This window comes from Budorcas taxicolor, chromosome 18 (genome assembly GCF_023091745.1).
Source record: "Budorcas taxicolor isolate Tak-1 chromosome 18, Takin1.1, whole genome shotgun sequence".
In the NCBI taxonomy this organism is placed as follows: domain Eukaryota; kingdom Metazoa; phylum Chordata; class Mammalia; order Artiodactyla; family Bovidae; genus Budorcas; species Budorcas taxicolor.
In genome coordinates, this window is record NC_068927.1 from 57,123,460 (window position 1) to 57,147,919 (window position 24,460).

At 53.2% G+C, this 24,460-nt stretch overlaps 2 protein-coding genes across 4 annotated transcripts; one reads left to right on the forward strand and one right to left on the reverse strand.

Annotated features, from left to right (window-relative positions):
• Positions 1 to 1,955: 1,955 nt before the first annotated feature.
• On the reverse strand, positions 1,956 to 8,463 carry PIH1D1 (PIH1 domain containing 1). Of its 3 annotated transcripts, XM_052655431.1 has the most exons (10): positions 8,357 to 8,463; positions 6,843 to 6,936; positions 6,407 to 6,473; positions 5,288 to 5,467; positions 4,071 to 4,132; positions 3,897 to 3,978; positions 3,198 to 3,327; positions 2,895 to 2,970; positions 2,207 to 2,377; positions 1,956 to 2,077 (listed from the first exon to the last, which is right to left on the reverse strand). In XM_052655431.1, the coding sequence occupies exons 2-10, from the start codon at positions 6,930 to 6,932 to the stop codon at positions 2,036 to 2,038; spliced, it is 900 nt and encodes a 299-aa protein (XP_052511391.1). In that variant the 5' UTR covers positions 6,933 to 6,936; positions 8,357 to 8,463; the 3' UTR covers positions 1,956 to 2,035. The 3 variants fall into 3 exon arrangements, with proteins under 3 accessions (XP_052511391.1, XP_052511392.1, XP_052511393.1); XM_052655432.1 differs by lacking the exon at positions 8,357 to 8,463 and having other exon boundaries at positions 2,207 to 2,350; positions 6,843 to 7,158; XM_052655433.1 differs by lacking the exons at positions 1,956 to 2,077; positions 8,357 to 8,463 and having other exon boundaries at positions 2,272 to 2,382; positions 6,843 to 7,158.
• ALDH16A1 (aldehyde dehydrogenase 16 family member A1) lies at positions 8,175 to 22,499 on the forward strand. Its single transcript, XM_052655429.1, has 17 exons — positions 8,175 to 8,385; positions 13,789 to 13,891; positions 14,313 to 14,439; positions 15,421 to 15,599; positions 15,685 to 15,762; positions 15,892 to 16,073; positions 16,159 to 16,311; positions 17,011 to 17,196; positions 17,384 to 17,479; positions 17,689 to 17,825; positions 17,994 to 18,099; positions 18,185 to 18,309; positions 18,659 to 18,826; positions 19,105 to 19,306; positions 20,678 to 20,863; positions 21,207 to 21,329; positions 21,904 to 22,499. Exons 1-17 carry the CDS (start codon positions 8,296 to 8,298, stop codon positions 22,063 to 22,065), a joined length of 2,403 nt encoding a protein of 800 aa, XP_052511389.1. The 5' UTR covers positions 8,175 to 8,295; the 3' UTR covers positions 22,066 to 22,499.
• The last annotated feature ends 1,961 nt before the right edge of the window (positions 22,500 to 24,460 follow it).

The following is a 24,460-nucleotide window of genomic DNA, read 5'->3' on the forward strand; positions in this document are numbered from 1 at the left end:
CGACTGTCCTAGGCCATCTCCTGCCCGAAGGCAGGTCCTGCTCGGCTCCTTTCGCCGCCAGCCCCTTTCCCCGACGCCGAGTCCACCTCCAGATCCAGCCCCCAGGAGGGTGCTCCTTTCCCCATCGCCTCCCGGCGTCGGGCCAAAAATGCACTTGGGATTAAAATTTCATGATGCGGCACAGGTCCGCGAGGGAGTGGGAGGGAGCAGCCAGAGCGGCGGGCGGGCGCCAAGGACGGGGCGCAGCCTCTCGCCTCTAGCTTTGCCTCGCTGGGTCTTTTGGTGTCACAGTTTTGCCTGTGTTTGAGAAAACCTCGAATTCTTAGGGAGGAGAGGCTGGGGGCTGGGACTCCTGGGTTCGAGGGAGAAGGGAGCCGGGAGCTCGGAATCCAGAGTCTGGGGGAGAAGCCCGCGGAGCCGTCCGCACGCGCCACCCTGCGGCGGCAGAATCCCCGGTCTGGGTGTGGAGGCGGCGGCCGCGGCTCCGAGCCAGGTGTGAAGGTGGAGCAGATGGTGAAGAGGAGGGAGTGGGAGGGGAGCCCCGCGGCTGCCAGATCCCGAGCCTTCGCCGGAACCATCACCATGGAGACCGCGGAAGGCAGAGAGGACCCAGCCCCACATTTTCGGGACCCAGAAATGAGTTCTTCAGCCTCCCACGGAGGGTTCCTGTGCAAACTACAAGTCCCAGCGGCCGCTGGACTTCACCGTTTTCTTCTGAATGACTGCATACTCAGAGGGCTGCTGGGAGTTGTAGTTCTCTGAGACAATGGACTGAAGTTGCGTTGCGCCCCCTGTTGGACACGGAGCCCAAATTCACTCCTGAGGACCAAGGGATCCTACTCAATGTCATCCCCAAATCTTTTTCCCTTTCTCACCACCCAGTTCATTCATTTCCAGCCACACTGGCCACCTGGCTGTTCTTTCAACATTTGCCACTGAAGCTCCTGCATTTATCTATCTTCCTAGGATTCACTATGGAAGAAGAGGATGTTGGCAATCATTCATTAACTGAACAAATAGTTCCTACTAATGCTGAAGCTGAAGCTCCAATATTTTAGCTACTTGTTGTGACCATCCGACTCATTGGAAAAGACCCTGATGCTGGGAAAGACTGAGGCAAAATGAGAAGGGGGCAGCGAAGGATGAGATGGTTAGATAGCATCACCGACTCAATGGACATGAATATGAGCAAACTCCAGGAGATAGTGGAAGACAAGAGGAGCCTGGCAGCCCATGGGGTCAAACACAGTTGGACAGACTTCGCGAGTGAACAACTGGGGGTCAGGCATTGTCACACCATAGGGTGCATCGCACTAATGAGAGTAACACTTGAGTACTGGGGACCACCAGCGGGGGAAACCAGGGAAAATCAGAGAAAACCTGAAGAACTGAAAGGCTTTCCAGGGAAAGCTCACTAAGAAGGAAAATTGGGGGCAAGGTGTTGGTGGAAAGTCAGATGAGCCCTGTGAGGGCAAACAACGAGAAGGACTGGAGTAGAACTGGGTAGGTGTACTGGAGAAAAGGATCCAACCAAGGGGAACTACAGAAAGGCACAAAAAACCAGTGTGGTTCATCGTGATTAGCCTGAGTGACTGGAAGAGACAAAATGGAGTATGAAGGGGACCGGATAGCACAGAGCCTCGAGTGCTTGGCGGAGGGGCTTGGACCTTCTCCCAGGGGTCCTGAGAGCCAAGGAGGGGCCGTGAACAGGCGGAGGGGCTTGGACCTTCTCCCAGGGGTGCTGAGAGCCAAGGAGGGGCCGTGAACAGGCGCTGGGCAAGGTCAGCCCTGAGACCTTGTTGGGGACAAACAAGGGGTGGGACAAGAGGTCAGGATGCCAGGGAGAACATCCCGGGAGGAGGACGAGGCCTGAGCTGGGGCAGTGACCTCTACGGGACTCCAGCCCAATGTCCATCTTCCCTCCCATTCTCCATGTACTCCTAGCCAGACACAAGACAAAGGCAAATATCTTTTATTTCAGTTGTAGAGAAGCCACCAGCCTCTCCCCTCAACAGAAGCACAGGAAGACATCCGGTCAAGAAGGCACTGAGAGAAGAGGCATCGCCACCATCAATTGCTGAGGAGAGAAAGCAGAGAGAGGATTCAGAGCCCAGGGGTCCAGCCCCCTGCCCCCTCTTCCCTCAGATCCAAGAGTTTAGGCCTTCCAGGGTTCCTAGCTTCCCCAAACCCCCAGCCCCCCAGGTACCTTCCTCTTCTGATGGAACGCTGCCTTGCTCTCATCACAGTTGATCCGCAGGGGGATGTAGGTATCCAGATGGTACAGCTGCTGGGGGCCCCCCATCACCAGGCGATTCTCCCCGACTTCCAGCGACAGCCCCAGAGCACCATCCTGGAGGTGCGGGAGAATCAGCCCACCCTTCCCTTCCCAGCAGGAGGATGATCAGAACACAGACCAGAGAGAGAAGCCTCACGTGTTGGGGTACCATATTTAAAGAGTCTAATTGCCCGGGAAAAAGGTGAAACTCAAAGTGTTAGTCACTGTCATGCCCCACTCTTTGAGACCCCATGGACTGTAGCCCACCAGGCTCCTCGGTCCACGGAATTTTCCAGGCAAGGATACTGGAGCGGCTTGCCATTTCCTTCTCCAGGAGATCTTCCCAACCCTGGGATTTAACCTGGTCTCCTGCATTGCAGGCAGGCTGTCTACCATCCGAGCCACCAGGGATGCCCCGGAAAAAGGTGGGACACAGTAATACAGGTCGGAGCACTGTAAGGACGGCACCAGAAGTGGGCCTAAGGACCCCAGGGGACAGAGGAGGCAGCTGGGGTCACGGGGCAGCACTAGCCAGGCTCACACTGGTCTAGCAACATTCGCTGGAATCTCTCCCATCACTCCCTGTCCAAGACCCCAGACCTCCCGGGGATGCGCTCACCAGTTTGGGGAGGTCGATTTCAGCCAAGAGGAGGTCAGGGGCCTCCAGCCAAAGGCTCAGGTGAGGCTTCTCAGGGCTGGGGAGGAACAAGACCCAGAATTCAGGAAAGCCGCCAGGGCTTGGCCAGGACTATTGCCTCTTGCTCCCTCCCAGCCCTGGGGCCTCAGGACACCTTCCCAGGTGAAATTCCACTTCGATTCCTTCTGTGTTCCCAGAGCCCCAGGACCCCGTCCCGAAGTATGGAGAGAGATATTACAAAGAATGTCGGGGAGACAGGAGATAGGGGCCCCGTCGAATGCCCACCCTGCCTCAGGTCTCGGGGAGCTGGGCGTGTATAGGTTCCCCAGCTCCTGGATCCGAGGACGCTGCTGGGAGCGGATATTTTGCTGGGAGATGGAGCCCAGGAAAGGTCTGTTCTTCAGTATGCGCCACTCTGAGGGGAAGGAGCACAGGGTCAGAAGTCACATGAGCCCAGGTTTCCTTCTGTTCTTTCTCCGCAGGGGAAGAGGGTCCTGTGCTGGGAGAGCCTCACGAGAAAGGCTCCGGGGTCAGGGGTCTGACCACACCCACACGCTAGACTTTAGGAAGCCTGTCTGCGTTAGCCCCGCCCCTTCGGGCTCTCCAGACCCCGTCCCTTCTCTGAAAGCCTGGGCCTCTTCCTGAACTCTACAGCCTAGTGTGCCCAGTCTCTTCAGCCATGCCCAACTCTCTGCGACCCCGTGGGCTGTAATGTGCCAGGCTCCTCTGTCCATGGAATTTTCCAGGTAAGAATACGGCGGCGGGATGCCATGCCCTCCTCCAGGGGATTTCCCTGAGCCCAGGATGGGCTCCTGCGTCTCCTGCAGTGTAGGTGGATTCTTTACCGCTGAGCCACCGGGGAAGCCCCCTACAGCCCAGAGGCTAGTATAATCCCTGCCCACACTAGTCCTACTTCTCGCAGGAGCTGCCCCCGAACTGCACCGGGGCTGGCTCCTCCCGGTAGCCCTGGCCCCACCCCCTCACCTGGATTCAGCTGCAGGCCGTATTTGTCCTCAAGGCCCTCCCTGGCGATGGTGATCACGAGCTCTCGCAAGAAATCGCTGTTCTAGGGATGAAGAGAGAGAAGAGATGCGGGAGCGCTAAAGGGGTGGAGGGAGAGGCCCCGGCCCAGGCCTCCCCCGCAGCCCCGCCCCCAACCTGCATCCTCCGGAAGAAGTCGCTGTTGACAGCTACGTCGTAGGCGGTACAACCCTGGCCTTCTGCGGGGAGAGAAAGGGGGTGAGACCCCCAGCCCTCGGTGGGAACCCCAAGGCCCAGACACAGTCAAGGACAACACAATCAAGGACAGCAGCCACAGACCCAGAGAAACCCAGAGACAATTAGGAAGTCAAAGACACCAAACTTGCCAGTCTGGACTCATACCCACCGCCTAGTCTCCAGTCTCTTCCCCTCTGGCCCTTTCCCACCAAGTCCCAGAGCTCACCCTGTTCACCCTCCCCAGTTCACAGTCCTCCCAGGGCTCCCCAGCGCCACTGGGGTAAGGCTGAGTTCTTCAGCCTGGCGCTGGAGGCCCTGCATGGTTAGCTCCCTTCCAGCTGCAGAGAATTTCACTTCTCCCGCTCTTCATCCCTGTAAATTTCCTCCCATCACTACTGATCACTGACCAACTGAATCATTTCTCCGGCCTCTGGACCCCTCTCTCCTCTCTGCCTAAGACCCTCTTCTCTATCTTGGTCTGATGAACTGCTCTGATTCCTTCCAATCTTATATCCAATGTGTCCTCCTCTAGGAAGCCTTCCCTGATCCTTTAGTGGGAGTGAAGAACCCCCTCCAGCCCAGCACAGAATCACACCATATTGAAATCGCATCTGCCTCCTTTGCCCTCATCCAAGACTGAGAGTTTCTCAAGGGCAGGTTCTGGGTTTTGATAAGTGCCTACTTCCCAAGGCACTGGCCAAGGAATCATCCCAAGAGGCTTCAGGGGACATATGTGAATTGAAAAAACAAGGACAGAGAGACAGAAACTCAACAGAGATGAGACAAGGCAGAGACATAGAGACAGGGGAGAAGGGTGCAGGAGAAAACAGGGGTGAGTGAGAGCTGGCCAAGGACTAGAGTCAGATCAGCTAATGAGCACCTGCCCAGCCCCACTCTCTCCTGGGGTGAGGCATGGAGAAGTGCCAGCCTGGTCGAGTGAGTAGAACCAGGACTGCCCAGTGAGACTGTGGATACCCGGGAGGTTAGAGATATGCCTTGGGGAAAAGGATCAGATAGAGGGTTGGGGGCACAGGGGAACAAGTTTCCAGGTTCTGAGGGAGGGTGGTCCTGGGTCCTGGAATCTTTGGTCCTAGGGAAGAAAGGATCATGGGGGTGGGGGTGGGGGGTAGATTCCTGGGTCTTCTCAGGGCACTGACTTGCATCCAGTTCCGCATGTGGCTCTCCCAGACTCATGGGGATGCGAAACCCAGCCTGGTCTTCCTCCAGCATTTGAAGCACCTCATCCTCGGTCAAGTCAGCCGGCGGAGGGATGGAGGGAGAGTGACAGATGTTGATGAAAACCTTCCCTTCAGCTGAGTTGGTCTTGATGCAGAAACCTGGTGGGAATGGGTTTGTCCTTGACCATCTGTCTCTGCGTGGGTCTCAGTGTCCATCCTTCTTTTGATCTGTTTCCCCTCCTTGAGTATTAGTCCTCCACTTTCTGGGTCTCTTCCTTGGGATTTCTGATTCTCTTTGAATCTCTGGCCCCCGAGTCACCCATTCCCTCTATCTCTTTTTAAAATTTTTATTGGAGTATAGTTGTGTTACTTTCTGTTACACAGCAAAGCAAGTCAGTTCTACATATATACATATTCACGCTTTTTTAGAGTCTCTTCCCATACAGGTCATTACAGAGTACTGAGTAGAGTTCCTTGTGTTACACAGTAGGTCCCTATTAGGTTTTGGTGTTTTTTGTTTTTTTTTTTAACTTTTTGGCCACTCTTAGTAGCATGTGGGGTCTTGGTTCCCTAACCAGGCATTGAACCTGAGCCCTCTGCAGTGGAAGCTTGGAATCTTAACCACTGGACCGCCAGGGAAGCCCCTAGTTATCTATTTTATATATGTGTGTGTTAGTCACTCAGTCCTGTCTGACTCTTTCCAACCCCATGGACTGTAGCCTGCCTGGCTTCTCTGTCCATGGAACTCTCCAGGCAAGAATACTGGAGTGGGTTGCCATTCCCTTCTCCAGGGGATCTTCCCAACCCAGGGATCAAATCCAGGTCTCCTGCATTGCAGGCGGATTCTTTACCGGCTGAGCCACCATATAGTAATATATATGTATGTCCATCTCAATCGCCTAACTTACTCCTCCCCCTCTTTGGATCTCAGTAACCTCCCTGCTTCCTCTGGGTCTGTTCACTGTCACCACCCAAGGCCTCTATACCCTGCTACTGTGTCTCCTTCCCCTCTCCTCTCCTTATGCTCCCTGTCCCCAGGCTGTGTCCACCTCTCTCTGGGACTCAATCCCTCTCTCCTTGGGTTTCTGTCTTTCTCACCAGGTTGAGGCTGTATCTGTGTGGATTCCGGTCTGCTTGTTTGGGCTTGCTGGAGCTCCTTGGAGGCCTGCGTGAAGAAAAACAATTTCCAGGCTTAGCATTTGTGCTCTCAGAACCCCCTCATTTGTTCCTCAAGGGTTTACTGAGTAATACTGTTCACCTATATGAGCCAGGCAGGGCATAAGACATACTATGTCCCCTTCCTACTTTGAGAAACCTGAAGAACAACCCCAAGCTTACTCCCATTTCATCCAAAGAGTAGCAGATTTAAACAACTACAACTCCCATAGGCCCTGTTGCCTTCCCAGTGCATGCTGGGAACTGTCGTCCCCTTTCTGAGCGCGCACACGTTCACAAACCACACCCCACCAAAAAAAAAAAGAAAAAAAAAAATCCCCCGAATCCCCTGGGACCCAGGAGTCCATTCAGTCTGCACCTGCAGCAGCAGCTCCTGGAAACGCGACGTCTCAGCGCCCATCGTCTCTGCATCGTTCAGCTCCGGCACCAGCAGTTTCGAGTCGGCCATGGCCCTGCAACAGACCTAGGCGTCCTCAGCAACCTCAACGTGGGGGGACCTTCAGCGGGAACCGAATTCTGAGGCCTGCTTCCCGGTCCTCAACCGACTCCCGACACCCACAATTCTGTACGAAAATCTGCGGACCTGGCCTGAGACTATAATTTCACTCAGACCAGATACTGCGTCAAATCTCTCGGGAGCCAGTATCTCTAGACTAAGTGCCAAATATGTAAATAACAACCACTCTTCCGGTCTCTGCGTAACCAGGAACTCGGATAGGCCACACTTCTTACTACGCAAAGCTCATTCACCAATCCTACAACCGCATTCCTAACCACAGACCAATCCAGTCTAAGTCTGAAGCCACGCCACGATCTCAACCAATCAAAACTAAATCTTGGTAGTCACTATTTGACACACTTCCTGTGTGGTTTAAAGCCACACTTCCGCCCCTTCCCGCAGCCACATCTGGCCAGATTACTGGGCAAAGCTAGCACACTTTTAAAGCCTTAACCTCAATGAAGTGAAAGTCGCTCAGTCGTGGCCGACTCTTTGTGATCCCATGGACTGTAACCCGCCAGGCTCCTCTGTCCATGGAATTCTCCAAGCAAGAACACAGGAGTGGGTTGCCATTCACTTCTCCAGGGGATCTTCCTGACCCAGGGATCGAACCTGTGTCTCCTGCATTGCAGGTGGATTCTTTACCGTCTGAGCCACCAGGGAAGCCCCTTTACCTCGGTGTCCATCCTAAAAGACTCCTGTCTGATCTCAATCACCTCGTCCTCAAGAGGTAGATTCGATTCTCAAGTAAAGGTATTTCGGACTAAAAGTCACACTTTCGATCTCCAATATGAACAGGGTGATGGGAACACACCAATTCGGCCACTCTTCTAAATCTGAAGGCCTCGGAACTATTTGAAGGCACCCATATTTTCTTTCTGGGCTTTCCCGCTGGCTCAGAGGTAAAGAATCAGTCTGCAATGCAGGAGCCGCAGGAGATAGGGGTTCGATCCCTGGGTTGGAAAGATCCCCTAGAGGAAGGCATGGCAACCCACTCTGGTATTCTTGCCAGGAGAACCCCATGCATAGAGGAGCCTGGCGGGCTAGTCCATGTGATCGCAAAGAGTCGGACACGACTGAAATGACTTAGCACACGCATTTCCATTCCCCCGCCTTTGAGGACTGCGCATGCTCCAAACTGTACTTCCCACGCACAGACCTATAAGCGGAGTAACCGGGTGCTAAGGCGGAGTTACGGCCTATCTCCCGTAGCTCCGCCCTTTGGGCTACAGGGGGCGGTGCTGCCCTTCGGACTTCCAGGTTCTTTTGGGCAGAGAGCCCTGCAGTCCGTGGAAAACGGTCTGAGAGAGTGATGGCTGCGACGCGCACAGCATCGCGGGCCTGCGAGATCTTCACGACGCTGGAATACGGACCGGCACCGGAGAGCCACGCATGCGCACTGGTGAGAGCTTGCCTGGATCCGCGCTGCCTATCCCCCTTCGCGGTCTTCAGGGCCCAGGTTTGCTCGCGGACTCCCATGATCCACCGCGGCAGCTCAGCAGCTCCGCCCCCTCGGCTCCCGCTGCTCCGTAGGATCCAGGCTGGAGGGCGTTCCCTTGGCCCTTCACGGTTGCTGTCTCTTTGCCGTTTTGTCTGTTCTCGCGAGTCTTCGTGCCTGTTCTGTTCCACGCCCCAAGGCTCAGTGTACCGTTTCTCCTACTCTTCAGAATCCATCCAGTGGGTCCTGTGGTTCTTCAGGGTCCCCTCAGAACCTCCTGTGATCCCTGCGGACTCAGAATTCCTGTGGCGCTCAGAATTCTGAGGGCGCTCAGAGCCTGCGTAGATTTCCCGTGATTCCTCAGAACACCCTATGGCTCCCAGGGGCCTAGAATTCCAGGAGGAGGTTTCCTTTGACCATCTGGAGACCTCCAAGGAGGCCCCGGGATTCCTCAGCCATCACTTCAATACTTGTGAAGTTCCTATAGTCTCAGGAACTCTCAGAACCCCAGGATATATCAGAACTTCCTGTAATTACCTTCGACCCCGCAGAATAATCTCGTGGGGCTCCAGTGATCCCTCAAGAGTCCCCCAGAACGCTCTTGGGGTTCCCTGTATAAGTAGTGAAAGTCACTCAGTCATGTCCGACTCTGCGACCCCATGGACTATACAGCCCATGGAATTCTCCAGGCCAGAATCCCTTCTCCAGGGGATTCTTGCCAGCCCAAAGATTGAACCCAGGTCTCTTTCCCGCATTGCAGGCGGATTCTTTAGCAGCTGAGCCACAACAGAAGCCCAAGAATACTGGAGTGGGTAGCCTATCCCTTCTGTATAAGTAGAGTGCCTCAAATTTTCTATACAGGTCCCTCAGAATCCCCCATGGAGCCATCCTGATCTCACAGGGCCCTCTGGCACCCACGTGTAAGAAGCTTGGGTTTCTCTGGAGGGAAAGAGGAAGAGGTTAGAACAGTGGTTCACATACGTGGAAGAAGATAAGACCAGAGCCTGGTGTGGGCTGTAGAGATGCAGGAGGAAAAGGGTTTGAGATACTGAGAGGGCAAGGACAATGCCTCGTGTCTGGCCCTGTCCTTGTCCTCCCACCTCACCCAGGAAGAGTAGGGTTGCAGAAAGGTTGGGCTTGGTTATCACATAGCTGTGATGAGAGGGACCTGGGGACAGCCTTGGGTCATGTGCAGGAGTCAGATACTGCCTGTGCCTGGGCCTCGGGTCTGGAGACAGGGAGCTCACAGAAGAAAGAGAATTGAATAGTGGAATGATAAGATTATTTAGAAATGTAGTGTAGGGCTTCCCCGGTGGCTCAGCGATTAAGAATCTGCATGCAATGCAAGAGACGTGGGTTTGATCCCTGGGTCAGGAAGATCTCTGAAGGAGGAAATGGCAACACACTCCAGTATTCTTGCCTGGAAAATCCCATGGACAGAGGAGCCCGGTGGGCTACAGTGCATAGAGTTGCAGAGTTGGACACGACTGAAGCGACTGAGCACGGGCACAGTGTAGACTCACATCAGTGGATCTGGGATGGAATACAGAGAATTCCCACACTTGGAGGTTGGTTAGAAATGGACTATCCTGAAATAGTACTAATGGCATAATACTCAATAAATCGCTTATATTTGTTGAGTGCTTTCTATGTGCCAGCCTCTGTGCTTAGGAAGTGCTTAGTCACTCAGTTGTGTTCAATCTGTGACCCCATGGACTACAGCCCACCAGGCTCCTCTGTCCATGGGGATTCTCTAGGCAAGAATACTGGAGTGGGTTGCCATGCCTCCTCTAGGGGGTCTTCCCAACCCAGGGATCGAACCCAGGTCTCCCACATTGCAGGTGGATTCTTTACCGACGCCAGGGAAACCCCTGTGCGCAGGATGCTATCATTTAATCCCCAAAACAGTTGTGAAAGGGGATTATTGTCATTTAGTGATAGCACACAGGCTTAAAGAGGTAAGTAATTGGCTGATGGTCAAGGTGAGGACCCCGTGGACTGTAACCTACTAGGCTTCTCTGTCCATGGGATTCTCCAGGCAAGAATACCGGAGTGGATTGCCATTTCCTTTTCCAGGGGATCTTCCCGACCCAGAGATCGAACCCGGGTCTCCCTCATCAAAGGCAGACGCTTTAACCTCTGAGCCACCAGGGAAGCCTGATGGTCAACACAGCTTAAATGTCAAACTGAGATTTGAACCTGAACCCTGGATTCCAGAGCCCATGGACCCCCCACAACTCTCACCACCACCCCCCTGCCGCCCCGCAGCTCAACCTTACAGTCTGTGGACCAGATTCAACCAGCTAACATGTTTTCTTTGGCCTGAACTTTATTTTTAAAAATGTGCGTTAGTGGACAACTAATTTCAAGTAAACATCCGGGATTCCAGCTTCTCTTGAAAATAAAATTCCAAAGTTTGGCAACCTTTGGCTCACATTCCCTGACAAATATCATCTGGATCCAATAGCTAACTGTCTTTTTAGACAAGTCCTGAGTTCTTGGTCTCTACCAGTGGCCTCTTCTCACCCCAGCATGGCCTGCCAGGACCTTGTGGAACATTCTTTCCAGGTTTTGTTTTTCTTTGAGGGGGGGAGTTTTGCAAACTTTCACAGAGTACTTAAATTATGAACTCTAATTCACTCATCACTCAATGTCAACAGTCATCCAGTGCTGCAGCTCTTTGTTTTCTTTTTTTTTTCCTGGAGTGATTTAAAACCCGATGGCCTATTAACTTCTCATAAATATTTGAATCTTCATTTCTAACGGATAAGGACTCATTTTGCAACATGACCACCAGGCCATTTTCACATTAGCAACAAGAAGAGTCATTCTTTAATATTGTCTAGTGTCCAACTCATGTTCACACATCCCCAACTTTTTCCAAAATGTGACTTCCCATGGGGGCCTTTGAATTTGGAACTTCTGAATTTTTACTTTACTTAAAAATTGTTTAAAGAGAAACGAGGGCATTTCCCTGGTGGTCCCATGGTTAAGACTGCGTTTCTACCACAGGGGCTGTGGGTGCAATCCCTGGTCGGGGAACTAAGCCCAGCATGCTGCATGGGATGACCAAAAATAAATAAGAAGAATTTTTTTTTGTTTTTAAGAGAAAAACGAGGACTTTTCTGGTGGTCCAGTGGCTAAGCCTCTGTGCTTCCAATGCAGGGGGTGTGGGTTCAATCCTTGGTCAGGGAACTAGACCCCACATGCTACAACTAAAGATCCTGCTGCCACAATAAATGTCGAAGATCCCACATTCCACAACTGAGACCCAGTGCAAGCCAAGTAAATCAATAATTTTTTAATCTTATTAATTATAAAAAAAGTAAACAAAATGAGAAAGCCTACCTGGTAGAGTAAGAGAAAAATCAGGAGACTGAGGCCTTGGGGATGCAAAGAGAAAACAGTCTGCAGAAACAAGAAAGTAGGAAGGATGTCTTAGATTTAACAAGGATTTGGGGAAGACAGGACCAGGGAGAGAAAGAAACAGGAAGCAGAGATGGTGAAATGCAGTAAAATTAATAGAAAGTCTTAAGTAAGTGCCCTTCTGAGCATATGACACGTAGTGATCCATTAATTCTCACCACTGACCTGTGACATAGGGAGGGACTGTGATTATCCCCATCTTCCAGATGGGCTAGCCAAGGCCAGAGTATTATAAGATCCAGGCTAAGAGTGCCCTCACACAGGGGGATGTGGAAGCCACCTGGCTTAAAAGTCCCACCTCCCAAAGAGACCCTGTGGCAGTGGTACAGTCTGTGGATATTGCTTCCAGGGTCCTGGCAAGGGACATATCCAGCCTAAGAATGTGGAGCACTCCAGGAACACTCAGGGCTCTGACTTACTGCTAGATTGTTGTTGTTGTCCTTGTTGTCCCGTTGCTAAGTTGTGTCTGACTCTTTGTGACCCCATGGACTGCAGCACGCCAGGCCCCTCTGTCCTCCACTATCTCCCAGAGTTTGCTCAAATTCATGTCCATTGAGTTGGTGATGCTATCTGATCATCTCATCCTCTGCTGCCCTCTTCTTCTGTTGCCCTCGGTCTTTCCCGGCATCAGGATCTTTTCCAGTGAGCTGGCTTTTCACATGAGGTAGCCAAAGCATTGGAACTTCAGCATCAATTCTTCTGGGTTACTTTCGACTGGTTTGCAAGGAGTGATCTTCTTGGTCTTCTAGGAACTCTCAAGAGTCTTCCCCAGCCACAGTTAGAAAGCATCAATTCTTTGGCACCCAGTCTTCTTTATGGTCCAACTCTCTCATCCACACGTGACTACTGGAAAGCTTTGACTTTGACTCGCATATAGCTTTGACTGTACGGACTTTTGTTGGCAAAGTGATGTCTCCCACTGGATTTTTACAGTCTATTCCCAGTTTTCCCAGTCCAGGTATAGTGGATCAGTCAAGGGTCAATGTTGTCTAGACATATAACTAATTTTATCAGATTTCCAGGGAAATAATTTCTTTTCTTTTTAGCTGCATCGGGATCTTAGTTCCCTGACTAGGGAGCAAACCCACATTAGAAATGCAGATGCTTAACCACTGGACCACCAGGGAAGTTCTAGTCATTTCTATTCAAGAAGGTCATTTCTCCATGGAGAAGAAAAAGTTTTATTAATCCTTTGTTCACATTCTCCATGTGTAAAAGTCAATAGGACATCCTTCATACACTGCTGGTGGGAAATGTAAAATGGTTGCTATGGTAAACAGTTCGATGTTTCCTGCATAAGTTACTCTGAACATTGCTATGTGATCCAGCAGCTCTGGGGTACATGTACCCAAAAGAAGTAGACAGGTATTCAAACAAAGACTTGTACATGAATGTTCACAGCAGTACTATTCACAATAGCCAAAAGGCAGAAAATAACCCAAATGGCCATCAACTGATGAAGAGATAAACCAAATACCATCACTCCAGACAATGGAATATCATATCAAAAAAAAAAAAAAAATTCTTGAGCTGAATAAAAGTGAAAATACAACATAACAACTTAAAAACCAGAATTTAAAAATGGTGAATTTAATGTTTTAAAATGGTAAGGAACCTGCCTGCCAATGCAGGAGATATAAGAGATGCAGGTTCCATCCCTGGCTTGGGAGGATCCCCTGGAGAAGGTCACGGCAACCCATTCCAGTATTCTTGCCTAGGGAATCCCATGGACAGAGGAGCCTGGCAAGCTATGGTCCATGGGGTCACAAAGACTGAGTGACTTATCACACACATATATTTATATGTATTTTCTTCCTACACAGGAAAATAACTGATGAGGCAAAAGGGGCAGATATTCCTCTCCCAGAGGACTCTGGGTAGGGGTCCAGCTCCCCCAGCCAGCTCTCAGACCCCTTTCCTAACTGTCTCCACCTCCCCCAGGCCTGGTTGGACACCCAGGACCGGCACTTGGGTCACTATGTTAATGGACAGTGGTTAAAACCGGAACACAGGAGTTCAGTGCCTTGCCAGGATCCCATCACAGGTATATGATGTCCCCCAGACGTGGGAGGGAGAGGCATCTGTGGCCCCAGGCATCCCCACGAACAACACACCAGTCCCTTTGCTCACGGGCCTGAAGGCAGGGAGCAGCTGGTGGGAGAAGAAGGCTGAGATTTCTGGCTCCTTTTGATAACAGTCCTCCTAGCTATGGTCCTAAGCCCCTATGGATACTTTTGAAGTTGCTCTCTCATAAAATCTCATCCTTGCCTGTGGGCAGCAGTCAGAGCAAAGACCTATATAGATTTATCCCCATTTGTCAGATGATAAAACTGAGACCCAGAGTGGGGCAGGGGACCAGCTTTACTGCCTTGGGGTACTCCTGGGCTCCAGAAATGTCAGCCCCCTCCATTTCTGACAAAGGCTCCCCTCACCTTCCAACTGGGTCCCCCCATTCATCTCCCCAGGAGAGAACTTGGCCAGTTGCCTGCAGGCACAGAGTGAGGATGTGGCGGCTGCTGTGGAGGCTGCCAGAGCCTCGTTGGAGAACTGGAGCACGCAACCCGGAGCGTTTCGGGCCCAACATCTGACCAGGTGATGCCCTCAAGGTGTGGACCCCAGGGGATGGAGACGGATTTGAGAACCAAGACTCTTTCCCAACATCACACTGAATTCATTGGCAGCTCAGGCTCGTGTTCCCAGCTTGCCTTTGAGCAGCTGAAACATCCATTTCCCACTGTTTGCTGAGATTTGTAATGACAAAGCCTGATTCCCTGAATATCCTTGGGACTCTTCAGGGCACCATTTCTCAACAGCTCCTTGGGGCTGGTGAAGCCCCCAAAACCGTTTTTTTGGGTTTTTTAAACATTTATTTATTTGGCTGTGTCGGGTTTTAGCTGTAGCATGATGAGTGTGTGCTAAGTCGTTTCGGTTGTGTCCAGCTCTTGGTGACCCTAGGGACTGTGGCCCTCCAGGCTCCTCTGTCCATGGGATTCTCCCAGGCAAGAATACTGGAGTGGGTTGCCATGCCCTCTTCCAGGGGATCTTCCCCACCCAGGGATTGAACCCATGTCTCCTGCAGCTCCTGCATTGCAAACTGATTCTTTACCACAGAGCCACCACGGCATGTGGGATCTTTAGTTGTGGCATGCAAACTCTTAGTTGCTGCATATGGGACCTGGTTCCCTAATCAGGGATTGAATCTGGGCCACCTGCACTGGGAGCGCGGAGCCTTAACCACTGGACCACCAGAGAATTCCCACCCCAAAACACTCTCGGGGAAGTTAGAGACAAAGATGCCAGTTCCCAAAGAACAACTGAGATTACAGGTTAAGCTTTCATTTCCTGGCACCTTTGAGGGAGGTGGCCAAGATCTTTACACAGCAACCTGAGGTTTTGAGTATTTCCCAGGTTACATTTCTCATCAACCTTTGGTGCCCTCCACCCCTGGTAAATAGTGTGGGGATGCCCCAAGGGCTCCTGGGAACTACAGTTCAGGGACACAGCCTGTGTTCCAGGACTCTACCTGGCCAAGAGGTGGTAGGAAATGGGCATCCCCCGCTGCCTGCTCCACAGGCTGGCCAAGGCAATCCAAAAGCACCAGCGGCTGCTGTGGACCCTGGAGTCCCTGGTTACCGGACGGGCCGTTCGAGAAGTTCGAGACAGGGATGTGCCCCTGGCCCAGCAGCTGCTCCAGTACCACGCAGTCCAGGCGCACACCCAGGAGGAGGCGCTGGCAGGCTGGGAGCCCATGGGTGAGCCGCAGGAGTCCCAGCCCCTAGCCCTCACCCCCCTCGCCCTGCCCCCGGGGCCTGTGCCCAGTCTCCTTTGTTCCTGCAGGAGTGATTGGTCTCATCCTGTCCCCCACCTTCCCCTTCCTGGACATGATGTGGAGGATTTGCCCTGCACTGGCTATGGGTAAGTGGTCAGCAGGGTCTGGACCCCTGGGTCTGAGGGAGGAGGGGCAGGGGGTCTGGACCCCTGGGTCTGAGGGAGGAGGAGCTGGGAGTCTGGACTCCTCGGTCTTGAGCTGCCTACTTCCCTTAGGCTGCACTGTGGTGGTCGTGGCGCCCCCAGCCTCCCCGACGCCCCTCCTCCTGGCCCAGCTGGCAGGGGAGCTAGGCCCATTCCCAGGAATCCTCAATGTGATCAGCGGCCCTGCCTCCCTGGGGCCTGTCCTGGCTGCCCAACCTGGAGTCCAGAAGGTGGCCTTCTGTGGAGCCATCGAGGTATCTTGGAGGCGTGGGGCCGGGTCACGGCTGGGGCGGGGCCAGCATGCTCCGCCCCCTTCTGAATGCTGTGCGACTCCGCTAGGAAGGACGCGCCCTACGGCGGACCCTGGCAGGCTGGGGTCCTGAGCTGGGCCTGGCACTGGGCTCTGAGTCGCTGCTGCTGCTGACGGAGGTGGCGGATGTGGACTCGGCCGTGGAGGGTATCGTGGATGCAGCCTGGTCTGACCGCGGCCGGGTGAGACTCCTGTGCTCGTGGTTCCCCCGTCCTGGGGGCTGGCCATTGTGTCACCAGAGCTTGGGCGTCCTGTCTTCTTTCATTTTAATTTTCAGTTCTTTATGGCTCCAAACCCTGTTATCTTTACACCATCGCCCCTCAAGTTTCTGAGTCTCCACGTCCCCACATCTCCCGGTCCTGCAGATGAGGGGGCTCTGTGTCTATCGTTCACTGTTAACTTCAGTCGCTGAGTCGTGTCCAAATCTTTGCGATACCATGGACTGTAGCCGGTCAGGCTCTTCTGTCCATGAGAATTCCCGGGCGAAAATATTGGAGTAGGTTGCCATTTCTTCCTCGAGGGGATCTTCCCAGCCCAGGAATCAAACCCATGTCTCTTGTGTCTCCTGCACTGGCAGATGGGTTCTTTACCACTGAGCTACCTGGGAAGCCCCTATTGTTCATTAGGACTCTTCCTTTTTCTAAGTGTCCATGTCCTTGCTTCCTGACCTCTCCGTTCACTCTGCATCACCAGCTTTCTGTAACTCCACATCCCGCCTGGGGTTTGGAGCCTCAGGGAGTCTCCAGGGTCCTCGGCCTCTTCGCCCAGACCCTCCTCTGACCTTTACACGTATGTCCCCCTATCTTGGCCCTCTGTGGGTCTGTGGCCCGTCCACGTGTGCCCTGAGTTTGTCCACTCTGACCCCTCCCTTTTCCTAACAGGGGGGCCTCAGGCTCCTCATCCAGGAGGCAGTGTGGGATGAGACGATGAGGCGGCTCCAGGAAAGGATGGGGCGGCTGCGCTGCGGCCGCGGGCTAGACGGGGCCGTGGACATGGGGGCTCGGGGGGATGCCGCCCGTGACCTGGCACAGCGCTACGTGCGCGAGGCCCAGAGCCAAGGTGCACAGGTGAGCCGGGGTACAGACTCTGGAGTTCCGGGGGAGGAGGGGCCTGAGATCTCACTCCTGGGCCTGGGGGAGGAGGGGCAGGGGCTGGACCCCTGGGTCTGAGGGAGGAGGGGGTGGGGGTCTGGATCCTGGTTCCTTGGGGAGGAAGGACCGGAAGGGACTCGCAGGTCTTTTCCTCTTCTCCCAGGTCTTCCAGGCTGGCAGTGTGCCCTCAGACAGCCCATTCTTCCCCCCGACTTTGGTCTCTGATCTGCCTCCAGCCTCCCCATGTACCCAGGCAGAGGTGAGCCCTTTAGGTCCCAGAGGCCCTACTCCGTCCACCCATCCTCTGCTGGGCATGAGCAGCAGCAGCACACAGAGGTCCCTGGGGTGGCCGTTTGGACTGGGTCTGGGGGCTGCTAGCTGTGGACCCCTAGGGTGTCATAGGGTGTCATGGGGTGTTGGAGGGAGGGACCAGCCAGGCCCTCTGAGCCCCTCTGTCACTCCTTCCAGGTGCCATGGCCTCTGGTGGTGGCCTCCCCGTTCCGCACAGCTAAGGAGGCCCTGGCTGTGGCCAACGGGACGCCCCGTGGAGGAAGTGCCAGCGTGTGGAGCGAGAGACTGGGGCAGGCCCTGGAGCTGGCCTACGGGTCAGTGGACGCCCACTGGGGGACACAGGGGGCCTGCTGGGAGGCCCCAGCTTCCGTCTCCGTGTCTCCCCGCTCTGTGGGTCTCTCCCACCATCCCATTCTCGCTTCTCCGACTCACCACCCCCCCAACTTTCTACGTTTCTCTCTGATGTCTCCTGCTCCCCACAGGCTCCAGGTGGGCACAGTCTGGATCAATGCTCATGGCCTCAGGGACCCTGCAGTGCCCACGGGTGGCTGCAAGGAGAGCGGGTCCTCCTGGCATGGGGGGCAAGATGTGAGTACCCCCCTCCCTGCATGGCACCACCCCTTCATCCACCTTGTGCCCATCTCACGGCCTCTTGACACTGCGCCTCTCCCAGGGTCTGTATGAGTATCTGCGGCCTTCGGGGACCCCTGCCTGGATTCCCTACCTGTCCAAGACTCTCGACTATGACTCCTTTGGCCTTGCTCTTCCTTCAACCCTACCAGCTGGACCTGAAACAGGGTGAGCTAGTGTAGGGACTCCAACTCCCAGAATTCCTGGAGGGTGGAAGGGAAGAGGGGATCCTCCCCAGACTGAAAGGAGGGTCTTTAGAGCCATGGAGGAGGGGGGTCCCTGAGTCCTGCTGAGAATTGCTTTCTGAGTCTTAACGGCCTCACCCCCAGCTGCCAGGCCTGACAAGAGTCTCAGTTCCGCTCGATGAAATTCTGTGCTCCCCCAGAGATTGACGGGGCCAGGAGTGCGGGGTCCTGCAGAGGCTCGTGGGAGCCGGAGTGGTCCAGCCAGGGAGGGGTGAGGGTGGGTTCTGGGCCGGGGCGGCCCTGACCCATCCCCACCCCTCATCCTCCTGCAGCCCAGCACCCCCCTATGGGCTCTTTGTGGGGGGCCGTTTCCAGGCTCCTGGAGCCAGGAGTTCCAGGCCCATCCGGAATTCACAGGGCAGTCTGCACGGCTACGTGGCTGAGGGCGGAGCCAAGGATATCCGCGGTGCCGTGGAGGCAGCTCACCAGGCCGCCCCCGGGTAAGTTGGAAGGGGGAGGCCGGGTGCATCGCTTGAGATAGGCCAGGGGTCATGGGGTGTTAGAGGACAGGGTCTGAAACCCCAGGGCTGGACTCCAGGCTGCGGAATCTGAGCTCTCAGAGCTGACAGGATGTTTCCAGCCCCTCACTTTCCTCCCTGGGCAGACGGGCAGTGGGGCCTGGACCACCAGGCTAGGGCCTGTGAACAGAGGTGGGGCACCGGGAAGAGCCAGGCTGAGGAAGCCAACCCCCAGTGTGCACGGTTGCGTCCACCCACAGCTGGATGAGCCAGTCCCCAGCGGCCAGAGCGGCTCTGCTGTGGGCCCTGGCAGCTGCGCTGCAACGCCGAGAGCCCAACCTGGTCTCGAGGCTGGAGAGGCACGGCGTGGAGCTCAAGGTCGCCAAGGCGGAGGTGGAGCTGAGCGTGAAGCGGCTTCGGGCCTGGGGGGCCCGGGTCCAGGCCCAAGGCTGCGCCCTGCAGGTGAGAGGGGTCTGTGGGCCGGCAGACAGAGCAGGCAGTCTGGAGTGGGGTCAGAGCAAGGGGTCCGGAAAGAGCAGACTGGGGGTCCAGTGGCTCTCTGGAGCCTGCTGGTGGGACCATCCATGGGACAACTCTTTTGGGAAACAGTTTGGCACTTTCTTAAAAAGTTAAATATACTTTAAACATGATTCCTAGGTATTTATCTAAATAAATGCAATTTCTAGGTTTTAGCCCAAGAAAAATAAACACATGTATCCATACAAAGACTTATGCACAAATGTGTCTAGCAGCGTTATTCATAGTAAATCAAAAGAGGAATCCAAATGTCCCCAGTAGATTAATAGATAAACAAATTATGGTCCATCCATACCATAAGGACTTCCCTAGTGGTCCAGTGGTAAAGACCCTGGGCTTCCAATGCAGGAGGTACATGTTTGATCCCTTTCAGGGAATTAAGATTCCACATGCCATGTGATGCAATTAAAAGATTTAAAAAAAAAAATTTTTTTTTTTAAGGCATCCATATTATGGGGTCCTACTCACACTCGGGAAGGAACAAATTACAGCATGTGTGAAGCTTAAAATGGTTATGCTGAATGAAAGTAGCCAGATAAAAGAGTACAGTCTGTATGATTCTATATCTAGAAAATCCTAGAAAACACACACTAATTTATAAAGAGAAAGCAGATCACTGGTTGTCTGAGGACAGAGACAGAGGGTTCAAGTAGAGGCAGGAAGGAAGGATTATCCAGGGGTACAAGGAAATTTGGGAGGGTGATGTTCATTATCTTGATTGTAGTTGTTGGCTTCGTGGGTGTATACATATATCAGAACTCATCAAATGTCCTCTTTAAAGTGTGTGCAGTTTAGGTGAATTCCCTGGTGGTCCAACGGTTAAGGCTTCCTGCTTCCAGTGCAGAGGGTGCGGGTTTGATCCCTGGTTGAGGGACTCAGATCCCACATGCCTCGAGGTGGCGGAGCCAGAAAAATAAAGTGTGTGTAGTTTAGTGATAGTCAATTATTAATATACTCAGGAAAACCTTAAAACACATACACACACACATGCCAACAAGCCCATAGGCCAGGTTTTGAGATCTGTACACATGTTAAAATCATTCTATCCTAACAGCAAATCTCTGAGGTAGGCATTATTATTATACTCATTTTAAAGGTGAGTGACTGAGGCACAGAGAGGTTAAATAATTCACCCAAGGTCACACAGCTGATGAGAGTGTCTACATTACAATGATTGCAGTTGTTATGGAGAAGCAAACTGGGGATGAGAGGAGAAAAAGGGCAGGTGATAGAGAAGGTTGGAGGAGGGTAGTCAGCTCCCCTGCTCTGCCCTTGAGCTCCTTCCTGTCCCTGCAGGTCGCAGAGCTGAGAGGCCCCGTGCTTCGGCTGCGGGAGCCGTTGGGCGTGCTAGCGATTGTGTGCCCGGACGAGTGGCCCCTGCTTGCCTTCGTGTCTCTACTGGCCCCCGCCCTGGCCCACGGCAACACTGTGGTCTTGGTGCCCAGCGGGGCCAGTCCCATCCCTGCCTTGGAGGTCTGCCAGGTACAGTTGCCCGCCTGCCTGCCGCCACTCCCAGCAGCCTGGGGAGCAGCAGAGGGGATGAAAGATGCCCCATGGCTTGCAGCAGCTTAGCTCTCAGCGCCCCCCTTGGTAACCATGGTAACCCACATCCTGGTACCTGAGCCTTCAGTCCTTGTAGTCCCAGTGATGGTTCTCTCCAGACTGTGAGCCTTTATCAGTCATGACCCCTGTCCTGACCACAGTCATTCCTGCCAGGACCCCCATGGCCACTCTCTTGATGCTCATTCCTCACCCTCCCGACTGCCCTGAGCGTCTCTGACCCCCTTCCTCCCAACCCTGGATGGCCCTCTCTCCCATCCGCTAGGAGATGGCCGCCTTATTGCCAGCAGGCCTGGTGAATGTGGTAACAGGAGACCAGGACCACCTGACCCGCTGCCTCGCCTTGCACCAGGACATCCAGGCCCTCTGGTATTTCGGATCTGCCCAGGTACTTTTTGTTTTGCCATCTCCAGTGTCTTAAACTTCACCAACAAACTCTACCTTTTCTGGGATCCTGGCTGTACCCCCCCTAGAATTCCCATTGCTAAAGGGGAGAAACTTCTGGGTAGCTAGTTTCTGAGGTCCTGCCCCTTTAGAGCCCCTGATTCTAAGGAAGAGGATCTCCTTAGCAACAAGGGCCTGATGCCCAACCCAAAGACCTACTCTCAATGGACAACCCATTGCTAAGGACCACACCCTAGCAACAGAGTCAGAAGCCTACAGTCCACCCTCTTGGTCTCCTGACAGTAACAGATGGAAACTCCTTGTCAACAGTTACCGCTGGCCCCATCCCTTTGAGTGTGGGCTGTCAAGGAGAGAAAGTTCCACAACCATAAAGGTCAGCCTTGTTTCTCTCAGCATCTGGAAGGTTTGCTTGCTGGGAGCTGAACTTTCTAGCCACAGAGCCTAGGTCAAGGGTCAAGCCTGTCTTCAGTAATAGCCCTTGTTGCCAAGGAAGCATGTGCTTAGCAACCAAGCCAGTAGATATGCTGACCATGCGTCTCTGCCTCTCCCCACACCAGGGCTCCCAGTTTGTGGAGTGGGCCTCGGCAGGAAACCTCAAGCCGGTGTGGGTGAACAGAGGCTGCCCGCGCGCCTGGGATCAGGAGGCTGAGGGCGCAGGCCCGGAGCTGGGGCTGCGGGCAGCACGGACCAAGGCCCTGTGGCTGCCCATGGGGGACTGATTGCCCAGCACTCCCACTCCATCTCGGACAGGGAAGACATGGACCCCAAGTGACACCAGACATCTGGAACTTGCCTTAGTATGGTTCCCGTGCCCTCCAATAAACTCTGACCAATCTTGGCTGTGCTTCTGAGGGGAGGATGGGAGGAAATAGCAACTTCTGGCCTATTGAGGCCATTTCATTCAGAGACTCAGCGGCCCTGTGGACTGGCTCCAGGACAACGCAGTGCTTGTGAAACAGATAAAGGGGACGCAGAAGCTTTGGACGGGGCTCTAGGGACTCTTGTCTCTTCTCGTCTTTTCCATCCAGTGGCTCCTGCTCCCTGGCTTTCTCTGAGTATGCCTTGCCTCAAAATCTGTGATGTGCTGGTGTAAAGCAAACTGCAAACACACACACAAAAACAATTATACTCCAAAAAATAAAAAATAAAATACAGTGGCTTTTTGGAATAAAATAAAATCTCTGGTAAGTAACGTTGGCCAATGTCCATGGTGTGAAATCTGCTACTATGTCAGTCTTAAGTTCCAGATGATTGAACCGCCGGCTGACAATTCCTGAATTTTTAACAGTCAGCTCCTACGAGCCACTCCAGCATACTGCTGTTTTGAGAATTCCTTTTTTTTTTAATTCTCTTATGTTTTCATACAGTGTTTTTTTTAAATTTTTTAAAATTATGTATTTATTTATTTTTGGCTGTGCTGGGTCTTCAGTTACTACATGCAGGCTGTCTTTGGTTGCAGTGAGCAAAGGCTATTCTCTGTTGTAGTGCACAGGCTTCTCACTGCGGTGGCTTCTCTTGTTGCGGAGCACAGGCTCTAAGCACACAAATGAGCTTCAGCTGTGGCTCATGGGCTCAGTAGTTTGGTGCACGGGCTCTAGTTGCTCCGGGGCATGTGGAATCTTCCTGGACCAGGGATTGAACCCATGTCCCCTGCGTTGGCAGGCAGATTCCTATCCACTGTACCACCAGGGAAGAAGTCCTCTTTGAGGATTCTTTTTGACACAAGGAACCCACTCACACTAGCTTAGGATAAAAGGGCATTTTTTGGAAGGCTACAGAGGTATGGAAAATAGGGCAAGACACACAGACGGGTACCTAGGTCCTAAGAACCTGAATGCAAGCAGGAAGTGTATTCAGGTCTAGTCTCTGGGTCACGTGATCTCTTGGGTCTCGTATCTGTCAGTCTACTTATTCTAAATCCTTCTACCCATGTGACTTTAGGAAAGCTTCTTAACCACTCTGAGCCTTGGTTTCCTCATCTGTAAACTGGGGCTAATAGTTCCAAACTCACTGGGTAGATTCTGTGATGGGTACACACACATGCTGTTAGGGGTTGATTTTGTCCTGGAGCAAATGAAAATGGACAACCTCCTATCAGTAGTTGGCTAAAGCTGGGCAGAATAAATCACCTCTCCCAGAATCTGGATGTTTAGACAGGAAAGACACAAGGAACATCTTGGAGGAAAGTCCCTGGAAGGCTGTAGTTCCTCTGAGGTTTGATAACAGCTTCCTCCCAGATTCTATGGGCTGCCCCAGTGACCTTCCGATTAGTCCTGAGGCTTGAATCAGTCAAGGCCAACTACAGCAGGTCTCCATAACCCCAACAAAGACCACAGAGGACAATGAATGCCACAGCCGCAGGAGAAGAAATCTGATTGGCCAGCCTGGGGCAGGTGTCCACTAGTGGTCCAATCATCTCTGGCCAAGAGGCAAGAGCTCCTGGTTAAGATAGCCATCTAGTCAGTCAGCAAAAATCAGTTGAGAGCCTGCTGTGAGTGGGGTGCTGGGGACGGCCATGAACAGGACAGAGCTTGCTTAGCCTCGTGAGCTCGTGTAGTGGATGAGAGGCACGTTCACTTCCTGTCAGTGCTGTAACGGTGACCACAAGATAGCGGCTTAAATAAAACAATGCAAACCTATTATCTTACAGCTCCAGAGATCAGAAGGCTGCAGTGGGTCTCACTGAGCCAAAACCACGCAAGATGTCAGGACTTCCCCTGTGGTCCAGTGGCTAAGACTCCAAGCTCCTGCTACCAGGTGACTGGGTTCAATCCCTGGTCAGGGAACTAGATCCCACATGCTGCAACTAGGATGTGGTGCAATCAAATTAAAAAAATAATTTAAAATAAAATCAAGATGTCAGCAGGGGCTGGGAATTTGTCTCAAGGACACTTCGGAGCCATAGAGAGTTTGTGAACAGAGGAGAGGTAGGCTCAGCTCCAGTTAAAAGACATACAGACGTGACATAGGGTGACACGTAAAGTACTATGGCAGTATATGCAGCTCGGGGCACTCTGGGAGCCCAAAGGAGACACCTTTCCCAACTTAAGTGTGTGTGTGTCTGTATATGAAGTGAAGATGAGAGATGGCAGGAATCTCCACAAGGCAATTGCC